The sequence below is a fragment of the Lepidochelys kempii genome, chromosome 9, assembly GCF_965140285.1.
Source record: "Lepidochelys kempii isolate rLepKem1 chromosome 9, rLepKem1.hap1, whole genome shotgun sequence".
Classification (NCBI taxonomy): Eukaryota; Metazoa; Chordata; order Testudines; family Cheloniidae; genus Lepidochelys; species Lepidochelys kempii.
In genome coordinates this window covers 55,080,287-55,095,532 of record NC_136388.1, presented here as the reverse complement: position 1 = coordinate 55,095,532, position 15,246 = coordinate 55,080,287, and the positions used below count along the sequence as shown (strand labels likewise).

At 46.7% G+C, this 15,246-nt stretch overlaps 1 protein-coding gene across 1 annotated transcript in view; it reads left to right on the top strand.

Moving 5' to 3' along the window:
* Positions 1-15,246, top strand: part of BOK (BCL2 family apoptosis regulator BOK) — a 39,546-nt gene that overhangs the window by 8,081 nt on the left and 16,219 nt on the right. Inside the window, exon 3 of the mRNA XM_073360433.1 lies at positions 3,286-3,414. Coding sequence (XP_073216534.1) covers positions 3,286-3,414 — 129 coding nt within the window. The remainder of the gene's footprint in view (positions 1-3,285; positions 3,415-15,246) is intronic.

The window sequence follows — 15,246 nt, the reverse complement described above, 5'->3', positions numbered from 1 at the left end:
CTTAACTAGCTAAGGAGCAGTTGCCACCTTTGCCTAGGAGTAGAGGAGACGTGACAAGCAGGGTGAAATGTTAGACCTTGGCAGTGTTTCTTTGAAAATAGCCATTTTAAGGAAACCTTACTTCATGGGGAACAACTTCTCCTGCTTACTAACGTTGACAAATCTGTGCTGAAGGGGGATAGGATAGCCCAGCAGTTGGTAATGGGGGATACGAAATCTTTCATCTCTTGGTTGCCAATTCAAATCAATCCCCACTCAAAAGTTAGAGCAGAGGAAAGTGAGATGGGACTTCTGTGTCCTTTACCCAGCTTTGCCAATGGCTTCCTCTGTGACTCTGTCAGTCACTTATCCTCCCTGCCTCGGTTTACCCAGCTGTGAAAAGGCTATAATACCTACCCTGTAGGACTGTAGTAAGGCTTTTCTAGGCCATGCCATAAAGCACTTTGAGAATCTCAGAGAACAGGCGCAAAGTAGGAGAGGTTGAAAGCCACAATCCATCTGGTAGCAGTTCAATGACTTAGGGGAACTTCGTGGCATTCTTGGTCTAGTTCCATTATCCTGGGCACTGGTCCTAGGCAGTCTAGTACAGGGGCAGGATCTATATTTATTTAATAAGAATGGCAGCGGAGACTAAATATAGACAAAGCTTAGGCATGCCAAGGTCATTCAAAGTTGCACCTGTTCAACTAAACTAGCGTAAGTGGTGATTTGGTTAAAACAGTGTGGAAACTTATCATCTGATTTAAACCTGGTTTATATCGGTTTTGCTTACTTCAGTAAGTGATATAAATCACATTTAAATCAGATGATGAGTGTCCACACTGTCTGGCACTAGTTTAAAATAGCTTTCGTTGAACTGGTCCCACACTTAATAGAGCCAAGGCCACAGAAGGGGCCCGTCCAGGTCTATGTGACGAAGCTGCCATTTCTCCTCTTCGTGCTCTTTCACAGCTGTGGGGGGAGGGGGGAGAAATGATGACAAGCTGATTGCTGAGATCACAACATTCATTACACATGATCCCAGCTGAGCATGGAGAGAGAAGGCTGCCGCCAGTGTAATGTGCTCTCAGAAGCAGCATGACCTTGTGGGTAGGAGCTGGCTTGGGAGTAAGAAGACCAGGGTAATGTCCCCAGCTCTGCCCCTGACTTGCTGTGTGACCTTGGGGGAATTGCTTCCCCGCTCTGTACCTTTGTTTTCCTGGTCTATTTATTTAGCTCCTCAGGACGGGGATTCTTGCTATGTGCATGTACAGCACCTAGCACCACGGGCCCTCCTGTAATAAAACCAATAATGAAGAATAATAGTGCTCTGCCAAGTGCTTATCCTATTCCCCTCCTCCACCATACAGATATTTCAGCTAGCTCAGGGTGAGGCTATCCCTCTGTTCCTCATGTTCGGAGGTAAGGCTGTGTAACCCTGAGATGGAGGAACAGTTCTCCCATATCGTATGTAACATTCCCTCTTATCAGCCTCAGCCATGCATTGCTGGGTTTCCTTTGTTAATCAGATTGCATGGAACAATTGAACCCTCAGAAGAGTTGAAACACTTTATGGAATACTGTGAAGCTGTGGGGTTGCCTGCTTAAATATTTAAAAACTGATGTCAGAGGTTGTATAAATGGGGTAAGGTTTAGTAGCTAATAATGACGCTTCCAGAGTCTTTAATTTGGTCAGGGGAAATCCTGCCTTTTCGATCCCATCTATGCTACAGAACCAGATGTACAGGAGGATCTGGTCACAAACAGCTGAGACGTGGTTCTGCCTTGTGGTGTAAATGGGACCTGAACATGTTTTAAGTGTTTGTCCCATGCCATGTGCACACAACCCACCCCAAAAGTTTTTTGCACAATGCTGGAAGTTGAGTAACTCCCACCTAGACTACCAAGGTATGTCCACGCTGCGAGTGAAGATGCGACTGTAGCATGGGTGGGCACACCTGAGTGAGCCCTAGCATAGGTACCAGTAGCAGTGAAGACATGGCAGCATGGGCTAGCAACCAGAGTACATATGGTCCCCAGTGGACTTGTACACTGGTTGTTAAGCCCATGCTGAAGCCTGTGCCACCACATCTGCACTGCTGTTGTTACCCAGGCTAGCTAGATTAAAGGTAGCACAGATATAACCCCCTGTGCTATAGTGAGACCTTCACTTGCAGTGTAGACATAACAGAAACCAGCTTGGGGACCATTTATGTTCTGCGAGGGTCCTGCAACATAGTTCATTGACATTTGTGGTGGAGACAGGACTTCCTTTTCTCTTGGTGGTCTTCATGCCGATACATGCCTCAGGCTCCCATCCTGGAGAACTACCTGGAGGCCTGAGTGTTCTGAAGTTTAAGAGTCAGCCAGGCAGATGGCAAACCATGTAGCCCTCTGAAGAACACCCAGGTCTCCAGATCTTCCTCTCTGCCCATGTTAGTGTAAAATAGCTGAACTGACACTCTTTGCTCTGCCCGTTGAATGTTTCACAGCCCCAGGCCTCAGTTTTCATCAGCTTCCAGGGCTAGTAAGGCCCTTTCCTCCCAAGGCTTTTCTTGTTGTGTAGAACAGGGTGTGCCCCAGGAGAGCTAAAATAAAGGGAGGCACTTGCACCTCAAGTATAAAAAAACAAGATATTTTTGCTTCTGTTGATCCTTCTCCTGCCATGAGACGAAACCACAGTCACTGTGGTGAGATCTGCCAGGGCAAGAGAAAAGGAGGGTGGGCTCCAGTGGCTTAGTAGAGGATTAGGATAGAGTTCCTGAGTTCAAATCCCACCCCAACACTGGCTCCCTCTGTGGCCTTGAGAACACCCCTTGGGCTGCAATTCTGCAAAGGAGCTGGGAAGCAGAGGTGAGCCTTTCCTCCATGAATGCCAGCAGCATAGGGCGGGGGGAGCTCTCTGCCACATGCAGCACTGGCACCTCTGGTTGTGCTCCCCTACAGGAGCTTTTGCTGCGCAGGAGGCAGCAGAGGCTTGTGGAGGTCAGGAGGAAGTGGGGCTGGCTGGGGCAATATGCTCACAGGTACTACCAGTGCTAATGGCCAAGCGGCCCCAGAAATGTGTGTGCATGCAACCAGCCGCCCCCTGGTCCCTGGCCTGACCTCAGTACCAGTGCGGGGATGGATTTCCTCTTTCACCCCTGCGCCCTGACTCGGTGTTCCCATCTGCAGAATGGGGGCTGAAGGGGAGGAATATCCTCTCCGGAGGCATGGTGGCCGGGTTGATGTCGTCTCCCTCAAGGGGATGAGCGGAATGCAGTGTGGCTGCACTGGCATGTGCTGACTCCAAGTCCTTGTTTCCAGGGGATGAGCTGGAATACATCCGACCAAATGTTTACCGGAATATCGCCCGCCAGCTGAACATCTCACTGCATTCTGAGACCGTGGTGACTGATGCCTTCTTGGCAGTAGCTGCCCAGATCTTCACGGCAGGTACAGATGTCTGTCTGGGCTGGCAGGGGGAGGAGCAGGGATGGTGCTGGCTTTGAGTGCAGGGCTAGACCAGAGGGTGGGGGCTGTGTTGCAAATCTGCCTGGAGCTGGGCTCTTTTGTAGCACACACTGCACTACTCATTTAGAAAAGAACTCCTCTGGACTGTCTCTACCTATCATACCACTGGCTGGGAAATGCCCCATTATCTGGGAGGACTCTCTCATTCTGGAAGGGCTTTCTCATTCCAGGAATATAGTAGCAGGGATCTATTATCAACCACCTGACCAGGACAGTGATAGTGACGATGAAATACTAAGGGAGATTAGAGAGGCTATCAAAATAAAGAACTCAATAATAGTGGCGGATTTCACTTATCCCCATATTGACTGGGTACATGTCACCTCAGGACGAAATGCAGAGACAAAATTTCTCGATACTTTAAATGACTGCTTCTTGGAGCAGCTGGTACAGGAACCCACAAGGGGAGAGGCAACTCTTGATTTAGTCCTGAGTGGAGCGCAGGATCTGGTCCAAGACGTAACTATAACAGGACCGCTTGGAAATAGTGACCATAATATAATAACATTTAACATTCCTGTGGTGGGAAGAGCACCTCAACAGCCCAACACTGTGGCATTTAATTTCAGAACAGGGAACTATGCAAAAATGAGGAGGTTAGTTAAACAGAAATTAAAAGGTACAGTGACTAGAGTGAAATCCCTGCAAGCTTCATGGACACTTTTCAAAGACACCATAATAGAGGCTCAACTTAAATGTATACTCCAAATTAAAAAACACAGTAAAAGAACTAAAAAAGAGCCACTGTGGCTTAACAACCATGTAAAAGAAGCAGTGAGAGATAAAAAGGCATCTTTTAAAAAGTGGAAGTCATATCCTAGTGAGGTAAATAGAAAGGAGCATAAACACTGCCAAATTAAATGTAAAAATGTAATAAGAAAAGCCAAAAAGGAGTTTGAAGAACAGCTAGCCAAAAACTCAAAAGGTAATAACAAAATGTTTTTAAGTACATCAGAAGCAGGAAGCCTGCTAAACAACCAGTGGGGCCCCTGGACGATCGAGATACAAAAGGAGCACTTAAAGATGATAAAATCATCTCAGAGAAACTAAATGAATTATTTGCTTCAGTCTTCACGGCTGAGGATGTTAGGGAGATTCCCAAACATGAGCCATCTTTTGTAGGTGACAAATCTGAGGAATTGTCACAGATTGAAGTGTCACTAGAGGAGGTTTTGGAATTAATTGAGAAACTTAACAGTAACAAGTCACCGGGACCAGATGACATTCACCCAAGAGTTCTGAAAGAACTCAAATGTGAAATTGCAGGACTATTAACTATGGTTTGTAATCTGTCCTTTAAATCAGCTACTGTACCCAATGACAGGAAGATAGCTAATGTAATGCCAATATTTAAGATGGGCTCTAAAGGTGATTCTGGCAATTACAGACCGGTAAGTCTAACATCAGTACCAGGCAAATTAGTTGAAACAATAGTAAAGAATAAAATTGTCAGACACATAGACATAAATTGTTGCGCAAAAGTCAACATGGCTTCTGTAAAGGGAGATCATGTCTTACTAATCTATTACAGTTCTTTGAGGGGGTCAACAAACATGAGGACAAGGGGGATCCAGTGGACATAGTGTACTTAGATTTCCAGAAAGCCTTTGACAAGGTCCCTCACCAAAGGCTCTTACGTAAATTAAGTTGTCATGGGATAAGAGGGAAGATCCTTTCATGGATTGAGAACTGGTTAAAAGACAGGGAACAAAAGGTAGGAATAAATGGTAAATTTTCAGAATGGTAACTAGTGGTGATCCCCAAGGGTCAGTCCTAGGACCAATCCTATTCAACTTATTCATAAATGATCTGGAGAAAGGGGTAAACAATGAGGTGGCAAAGTTTGCAGATATACTAAACTGCTCAAGATAGTTAAGACCAAAGCAGACTGTGAAGAACTTCAAAAAGATCTCACAAAACTAAGTGACTGGGCAACAAAATGGCAAATGAAATTTAATGTGGATAAATGTAAAGTAATGCACATTGCAAAAAATAACCCCAACTATACATACAATATGATGGGGCTAATTTAGTGACAACTAATCAGGAAAAAGATTTTGGAGTCATTGTGGATAGTTCCCTGAAGACGTCCACGCAGTGTGCAGCAGCAGTCAAAAAAGCAAACGGGATGTTAGGAATCATTAAAAACAGGATAGAGAATAAGACGGAGACTATTTTATTGCCCTTATATAAATCCATGGTACGCCCACATCTTGAATACTGCGTGCAGATGTGGTCCCCGCATCTCAAAAAAGATATACTGGCATTAGAAAAGGTTCAAAAAAGGGCAACTAAAATGATTAGGGGTTTGGAATGGATCCCATATGAGGAGAGATTAAAGAGGAAAGGATTTTTCAGCTTGGAAAAGAGGAGACTAAGGGGGGATATGATAGAGGTATATAAAATCATGAGTGGTGTGGAGAAAGTGAATAAGGAAAAGTTATTTAGTTGTTTCCATAATATAAGAACTAGGGGCCACCAAATGAAATTAATAGGCAGCAGGTTTAAAACAAATAAAAGGAAGTTCTTCACTCAGTGCACAGTCAACCTCTGGAACTCCTTGCCTGAGGAGATTGTGAAGGCTGAAGGCTAGGACTATAAGAGGGTCTTTAAGAGAACTGGATAAATTCATGGCGGTTAAGTCCATTAATGGCTATTAGCCAGGATGGGTAAGAAATGGTGTCCCTAGCCTCTGATTGTCAGAGGGTGGAGATGGATGGCAGGAGAGAGATCACTTGATCATTACCTGTTAAGTTCACTCCCTCTGGGGCACCTGGCATTGGCCATTTTCGGTAGACGGGATACTGGGCTGGATGGACCTTTGGTCTGACCCAGTATGGCCATTCTTATGTTCTTATGTTCTTAGGGCCTCTCACTCTCCTTCCGGGAGGAGCCCGTATTGCCTCATCACCCCAGGGAGTTACTCTGATTCCAGGTTTCTCTCCCCACTGCTGGCATCTGGAGAAGCCTCATTACAAGGGAGTCTCCCTCATTCCAGCCCTTGCTCCTCATGTTAGGACCCAGAACTGACCCACTGCATGTGTCTCCCCTTCTCCTGGCTTCTCTTTTTCCAGCTATAGCCGGCACTTCCTCCTTGCAAGGGAGTCTGCTTCCATCTAGCTTCCTCTGCTTTTTGGAGCAGCCAGAACTGTTCCACCACATGGGAGCCTAAGACACTCCATGGTGCTCTGTCATTTCATTAGACTTGTTCCTGAATGAGTCGGTGTCTGGAGACTTTTGATTTGTCAGATACAAGTTAGTTAATGACTCGGCCCATGTGGTGTTGACGGAAATGTATGCACAATCTGTGCTGTGCTCCTTCAAGGCAGCCTTTGTCCCCACTGAAAACACCCCTCCTCCACCCCAGTTCTGCTTTGGTGATACCTGGCTGGTGTGGAGATGGACTTGACAAAGCCTTCTGTCTACTCTCTTTCCAGACAGTCCTGGCATAACCATGAGAGGTCTGCAATGCCCTGCACATTTTGTGAGCAGCCTAGCAATAACTAAGAGGCTGGTGGAAATACTAGCAGTGTATGAAAACAGGGGAGACTGAAACAAAGCAGGGCTGGCATGCAATTAACCATCAGCAGAACTGTGTGAAACACTTGCATGGGGGGCACCTAGGTGTGAGCTGGAGTGGATGGTTCTGCTCCCCAGGCTCCTTTCTTCATGCTTGAGTAGTGGCTTTGAGCTGGTGCTGCTGTGGGGAACCTTGGAAGGGGAAAAGTAAAGATCCCAGGTTTCTAATATGCCCTCAAATAAGCTTCCTCCACTACTCCAGAAATCTTCACCCCCAAACATGCACAGCTGAGTGGAGATCCCAGTGGGGCCACAGTCACTGTGTGAGAACCTGCACTTTGTATCTGAAGCACACCTTGATACAGTGCAGACTGATTTCTCCCACGAAACAATACCAGCAATAAATAAGAAAGGGGAATCTCTTTCCCAGAGATTCCATCAGGGTGAATCCAGAATAACCTGCAGAGCTCTTGTACTGTTCACCAAGAGATTTACTCCTTTGCTCAGGGATTTAAAAAAATGGATGAGGTGGATTGCAGTGCTAGCCTCAGAAACCTAAGACTACACAGTGTGCTTGGAATGAAGAGACTTCCTGTGCACAGTGAGGTGGAGCACGGCTGGCTTGGAAACTAGTGGAGCTGGGCAACTATGGAGCTGGGCAACTATGACAAAATGTTTGAGTATTGGTGTGGACTGCAGAATAAATTCACCCAGGCTGTGCTCATGCCTCTTTGTGCTCATTTGGCAGCTGAGGTTTGCTTGCACTGAGGCTCACAGAAAACTATGTTGAGCATGCACGTTCAAGTGTTTGCAGGGGAAGTGGTTATTTTATTAGCTTGGCACTAGTTACTACAGCAGGGGAATGGGGGTCTCAGTTTTCCTGTTCCAGAGCTCTGACCCACAGGAAATTAAACAAGCCAGAAGAGAACTTGACTGCACCTTTGGTAGCTAGGACTTCATGCACACAACTATATGTGTGACTGTGACAGAGGAGAGAGTCATTGCTGTGGGTCCCAGCGTTGCCAACGCTTGTGACTTATTGTGAATCTCGTGATATTGGGTCCCAGCTCCTGGAGTCAGTGACTAGGTGAGAACCTTGGATAGCTTTTTAAATTAGTTTCTAGAAGCTTGAAAATGTGCCCCAGCTGTGCCCCAAAGGCTCAAAACCCTGAAGACAAATAAAAAAGCCCCCAAATTGAAGGTTTTTATCATGACTTTTTTAAGACAATTCCATGATTTTTGGGGGTGGGGGGAAATTAATCATGATTTTTTAACAGGGGCTGGCAATACTGGAATCTCCAACTATGAAACCTAGGCCCAGTCACCTGGGGAGCAGCCACAAGGCACATCACCAGGGTTTCCCCAAGCTGTGCACTTGTGTAGCCACACCGCGCTACCAGGCACCCCCCACGATTAAGCGCCAGCTAGACAGGGGAGCTGCCCACCGTTGGGCTCGCCTTTACCCTGGCTGCTTCCAGTGCCACTGGCAGCTCAGGAAGGTGCTCCAGGGTTCTACCCCACCCTTGCCTCAAGTGCCGCAAAGATGACAGCCTATGAGCAGAAAAAGAAGCCATATTTGTTGAGTGAGTTATGTGCTCCTCTGCTACTCACACAGATTTCTGGCTGGGGGGAAGGAGCAGATTCTGCTAGTTCTAACATTCCTGGATCCAAGCTACAGTTGCAAGACTTGCTGAATCCAGCAAAATTAAGCATTAAGCCTGTGGCCGCCAGACATTCCATTTTTTGGAATGCAGAGGAAAGAGGCCTTGATTCTCAAAAGAAGACAGATCTCAAATACTGTCTGAGTTGTCAGAGCCAATCACTGACGGCTCAGTGCTGGAAACAGACTGAGATACAAACTCTGCTACTTAGCGTTCAGTTTATTAAGAAAACAGTCCAGGTCTGGGACTACAGACATGCTCAGGTGCCCACTCTCTGTACCTTCCTGCTGGGCAGATTTTCTTTCTTTACCCCTTCTCCTCCCTTCTCCATTCTTACAATTTCTTCCTCAACCCCTAGTGCAGCACCGAACCCCCCCCCCCGCCCCAGCCCCTAAAACAAAGCTTGTATAATATAAATAAAATGCCTATCATCAATATTAGAGAGACAAGACAGGTGAGATAATACCCTTTTTTCTTGGATCAACTTCTATTGGTGAGAGAGACAAACTTTCAGACTTATACAGAGAACTTACTGAGCTTGTTTCTGTATTTGTGATGTGCTGAGGTTTTGGAAAGAACTGCTGAGTTTGGACAATAATGTCTACAGGAGATCAGTAGATACCACAAGATGACCACTGGCAGTCGGGGTAAAATGTGAGAGACTTCCTTAAGGTAACCTCCTGTTACTATGGTGATAAGGTAATATACATGTTAATTAGTATAAGAGAAACTAACCATGAAGAATTGGACATCCCAAAAGCAGCAGGGTGTGGAACTCAAATAAGGAAAAAGGGTTAAAACCTTCATAAATATGTCTGAACCCTGGTGGGTGTCAGCGTAACACATGATTTAAGCTATGTCCTGGCCTGCGTGCCTTGGGGGGAAACCAGCATGCTGATCTTAGTGGTGGGGCGCATGGTGAGGATGATGACTGACACTTTGGGTTCCTCCGCCAGGACTGGTGTGAGTAATGCAAATGCTAGACGTTGTGTATTGTTTCTTTTCTTTACCAGATTGCAGGGTGTGTATTGACACTGGTTGGTTAATAAAAGTAATTAGTACAGAAAGAGCACTGTGTAGTCTCTGTTGTGCACCAGGGGGGCCCCCTTCTTTTGATAACCTCTTGACTGTAGTTATTTTGGGGGCTGAATTCTCACAGATTAAAGTAGGTGTGAGCCCTCACCTTGGGTAGGTAATTAGCTAAAGTAACCCATATCCACAGATGCAGATACAGCAGTATAAACTATGGCTCAGGGCTAGTGCTCCCCCACAAACACACTCTGGTGCTACAGTGGCCCTAATCCAGCTCTGCAATATCTTCAGCTCTGAATCTGGGGCTTGACCCAAAGCCCTTTTGGAGTCAGTAGGAGACTTTCCTTTGATTTCAGGGAGCTTTGCATCAGGACCTGGGTTATCTTTAGTTTACCTTCAACATTTTCCAGCAAAACACATCCCAAAAGGAAGGTTTTTTCCGTGGGAAACTGAAAGGAAAAATTTAAAAAACCTGGTTTTTTCCCCCTAACTGAAACACTTGATGGTCGCTACTGGTGTGGTAGGTAGGGCTGCTGGCCCCTAGAACACAGAACTTTTACTCTCTAAAGGGGAGTCATTCTTGTTCTGTGACACTTTGTTTCCAGTGGGGTTTTGGTTAGGAATCTTTGGGCCTATGTGTCCCATTCCCTTGTCCTGTAGAGTCTGTATGACTTCAGGTTGCCCCCCAAACTGCCAGTTGGGTAAATGCTCACCCCTTCTAGTGGGAATGCAGTAAGAAGTGGTTCTCTCTCTGCTGTCTTTTGTTTTAGGCCATATGAAACTGAGCCTCCAATCAGACTCCCTTGTGTATTTATTTACTGATCTCCCTCTATCTGCAATACCAGAGAGGACTGTGGTGTGTCCGTACATATTCCCCCAGCTGTTGAAATGTGGCTTATGATAAACATTGCTTTTAGATCTGAATTGGGAGTCCTGCTTTGATACTAAAGTGAGGAGGTTTATTTAAATAGGCAAAGGAAACACTGCGAAGTGAGCTCCGACACTGACCAGATCCCCGTTGTCACATGGCCTCCCGAGTTCTCTCCAGCAGCAGGGAAGATGGTATGCAGCGGGAGAACTCTCAAAAGCAACCCTTTCTCATTAGTTCATTTTCCCTTGGCTAGCCAGTAATTACATACCTACAGCTCCACAACTGGCTGCAAGTCTGCTACTTAAAAAAACAAAACAAACTAATTCCAGGCAGCTTTTCACGTCTTCTGTGTCCTTTTGGAGTTCTAGTTCCACTCCCAAGGGCAGATGTGTGCAAGTCTCACCTTGGTCTAGTGCTCTCCTTTCTGGACAGGTTTTCCATTCACTTGTGACTTCAGCTCCAAGGCATGCTGAAGATACAATTGAACTTGCCTGTGTTTCCCGCAGTTGGAGGTCACTGACGATCTGTTTGATTGCACTTAGAATCATAGAATCATAGAATATCAGGGTTGGAAGGGACCCCTGAAGGTCATCTAGTCCAACCCCCTGCTCGAAGCAGGACCAATTCCCAGTTAAATCATCCCAGCCAGGGCTTTGTCAAGCCTGACCTTAAAAACCTCTAAGGAAGGAGATTCTACCACCTCCCTAGGTAACGCATTCCAGTGTTTCACCACCCTCTTAGTGAAAAAGTTTTTCCTAATATCCAATCTAAACCTCCCCCACTGCAACTTGAGACCATTACTCCTCGTTCTGTCATCTGCTACCATTGAGAACAGTCTAGAGCCATCCTCTTTGGAACCCCCTTTCAGGTAGTTGAAAGCAGCTATCAAATCCCCCCTCATTCTTCTCTTCTGCAAGCTAAACAATCCCAGCTCCCTCAGCCTCTCCTCATAAGTCATGTGTTCTAGACCCCTAATCATTTTTGTTGCCCTTCGCTGGACTCTCTCCAATTTATCCACATCCTTCTTGTAGTGTGGGGCCCAAAACTGGACACAGTACTCCAGATGAGGCCTCACCAATGTCGAATAGAGGGGAACGATCACGTCCCTCGATCTGCTGGCAATGCCCCTACTTATACATCCCAAAATGCCATTGGCCTTCTTGGCAACAAGGGCACACTGCTGACTCATATCCAGCTTCTCGTCCACTGTCACCCCTCGGTCCTTTTCCGCAGAACTGCTGCCTAGCCATTCGGTCCCTAGTCTGTAGCGGTGCATTGGATTCTTCCATCCTAAGTGCAGAACCCTGCACTTATCCTTATTGAACCTCATCAGATTTCTTTTGGCCCAATCCTCCAATTTGTCTAGGTCCTTCTGTATCCTATCCCTCCCCTCCAGCGTATCTACCACTCCTCCCAGTTTAGTATCATCCGCAAATTTGCTGAGAGTGCAATCCACACCATTTATGAAGATATTGAACAAAACCGGCCCCAGGACCGACCCTTGGGGCACTCCACTTGATACCGGCTGCCAACTAGACATGGAGCCATTGATCACTACCCGTTGAGCCCGACAATCTAGCCGGCTTTCTACCCACCTTATAGTGCATTCATCCAGCCCATACTTCCTTAACTTGCTGACAAGAATACTGTGGGAGACCGTGTCAAAAGCTTTGCTAAAGTCAAGATACAATACATCCACTGCTTTCCCTTCATCCACAGAACCAGTAATCTCATCATAAAAGGCAATTAGATTAGTCAGGCATGACCTTCCCTTGGTGAATCCATGCTGGCTGTTCCTGATCACTTTCCTCTCATGCAAGTGCTTCAGGATTGATTCTTTGAGGACCTGCTCCATGACTTGTAGATGAGCAGCATGGTTACCCCCCCTCAACATGGATGGGTGCTGCAAACATTCTGTAGGACGTGGGGCCAGAGTGTGTCTGGCTCAGTGTGGGTGTGCAGGCAGCAGAGACAGAACTGGAACCTTCTCTGCTCCTGACCAGTGCTCAGATGCAAACCCAGCTCTTGTACTCAGAAACGTGTGACAGGTCCTGATGAGGTCACAGTGGCTGTAGCATAGTGAGAAGGGAGGAGCTGGTAGTGTATTGCCCTCAGTGCCTCCAAACTGCCAGCAAAGGTGGTTCCATGGCAGGGGAACTGGATAGTGGATCCTGTGAAAGTCAGGAATAGGTACTTCTGTGACCTCTGCCACACTAGAAATCCTGGAGTAATTGTGCCCTTCTGCAGCATGGGGCTGCCTGGGAGCTCATGCTGGGGCAGTGAACTTCTCCATATCCCACCTTGCTGCTGTGGGCACAATCTAGTCCTTAATCCTTGGAATGGCTTAGGGTTTGCCAGTTGGGGTAAGGTGCCAAACCCTGTCAGTCCCCATCCCACTTTCGGCAGGAATTCTTAACTGGAATCAGTAAGGTGTACACAGCGCAAGTATTGTAGCTATTTGTACCACCAGCATTGCTATTGCATATAGTGATGGCTGAACAGGTGCCATGTGGCCTGGCTGTGCCTTCACCATGACAGGGGCAAACTGAGTGAGGGGCTGAACCTACATTGCAGGTTGTCTGTTGGAGGCATGGGGGAGGCACTCAGCACAAATACACTTTCACGTGCCTTTGTAACAACTCTTTCCCCCCTGCCTGCAAAAATTCTCAGCCTCTTCCTGCTTTTCTGGTGCTGTCCCAGAACACATCCCTCTGACACCACAGATATGAAAGGTTGGTATTCAAAACAAATAATCTGAAACTAGTATTTGATGTGAGAACATGCTGCAGTCTGGGATATCTTCAGCAAACTAAGAAGCAGAGAATTCCTCAGGGCAGGGAAAACCTATTTATAAAGGTAGGTTTCTGTGATGAATGTCCCTCAGCTGGGAAGGCACTGGGTCCCCAGGACCCGTGTATAAAGTTAGATGGTTTAGTTCTTTCTCACCTGAGACTAGGCCCCCAGCCTTCCTGTTTATCTGGCAGTCCAACACTGCATCCTGCCAAATAGAGGAGCCAGGTAGAAGGCTGGGGTGCAAGGCAAGGAGATGGCACAATGACAAGTCTGTAGTGTCAGCCTCAGACTGCAGATGGACGACGAGGGAACAAGGACACAGGCCACGGTGGGAGTGGCTGTTCTGTGGCACCTGTTGGTACAGATGTCCAGTGTTCTGGGAGGGCTGTGTGCAGGGCCCAAGGTCCCCATGGCCTGGCTGGTGGAACATACATCTGTGTGTGTGTTGATGGTGGGGGCTGGGCTGTAACATGTCAGTAGCCTGGGCACGCTATGTTGTGCAGACATGCCGTACGATGAATTCAGCATGGCTTTGGAGTGCGCCTTTAAGTAATAGCTCTGCTTTTCCGGAACAGGGGAATTCTCCTCCCAGCAAATCCATCAGTGATGGATAGCTTTTCAATAACAGGGAAAAGGAGGCTTAAAGATTCAGACAACATGTACAGCTATTCCCAGTAAGGGGCTGCTAGTGTGACTGCAGAGACTTTCAAATTAGTCACTGGTCTAACCTCTGGACCAGTCAACGGGTTGTTATCCTTCTGCAGCCTATGGAAATGGGTTTGGGCTCTGTCCGTGTCCTCGTGGATAAGAGTCCACATCACAGACCCCATTGCAGCTGGTACTGACTGGCCACCTTGCTTGCAATTGTAGCAGAGCGCCCAAGTAGTGAACAGATTTGGAGACTAAACTGTCTTTCCACAGATACCAGCCCCTCACCGCACCTTCACAGCAGGTTCATAGGGAGGGAAGCTGGTACAGCCACTGCTTTGTTCCGTATTTAGTCTGTGGACAAATAAGAAATTTGGCTCTAGATCTGTCAAGTCATCCCCTTTTTATGGGCACTGATCTGAAGCTTATTAAAATCGAGGGAAAGACTTGACAAGATATAGTTTAAAATAAAACTAACCATAACCACAGGCATCTTCCTCTAGGGGTGGCCTAAATTCTCATCTCAGTTACTCCCAGGTAAACCCCTTGCAGCCACTGGATTTACTGCAGATGTACGTGGGTGTAAATGAAAGCAGAATCTGAGTCGGTATCAGTAAAGGCTTGGAACTGCACCAGTAAATTTGTTCCCATAATTGTGGGTGACTACCCACAGAACCAAAAAGGGCCAGATCCCAGTGCGGAAATCAGTATAGTGGAGTTATGCCAACACTATGCATACACTAGCTGAGGTTCTGACCCAAGATGTCATGAATGGGGGGGATACTGAAGAATTCTGAAGGGCTCATTAGATGGCTAGAGAGTGTATTGAAAAGAGTAGCATTTCCTTCAATGGTATAAACACCTACGTGCACCCACTGTCTATGGCTCTTCCTTTCCTGTGGTCTTTGTAGCCTCTTCCTGGCTCACCCTTGTGGCTGTCATGGTGACAAATAACACAGATGAGAACAATAGCCAAATGTTGACTGAGAATACCACAGGGATGCTGAAATACACAAGTGAGGGCCATGCAGCAGGGGCTCTCCTGGGCTAATCTGATGAGAACAAAAATGCAATCGAATTGGCTATTAATTTGGATTACTGATATTTCCTTCTGCTCCCAAACATGCAGGATTGGTGAGGGAAGGAGGAATGCAAGGGGACTCTGAATTGCAGCTAGGTTATTATCACAAGGACTTCTATTCAAGAGCACTTTGTGGTTTTTGACCTCCT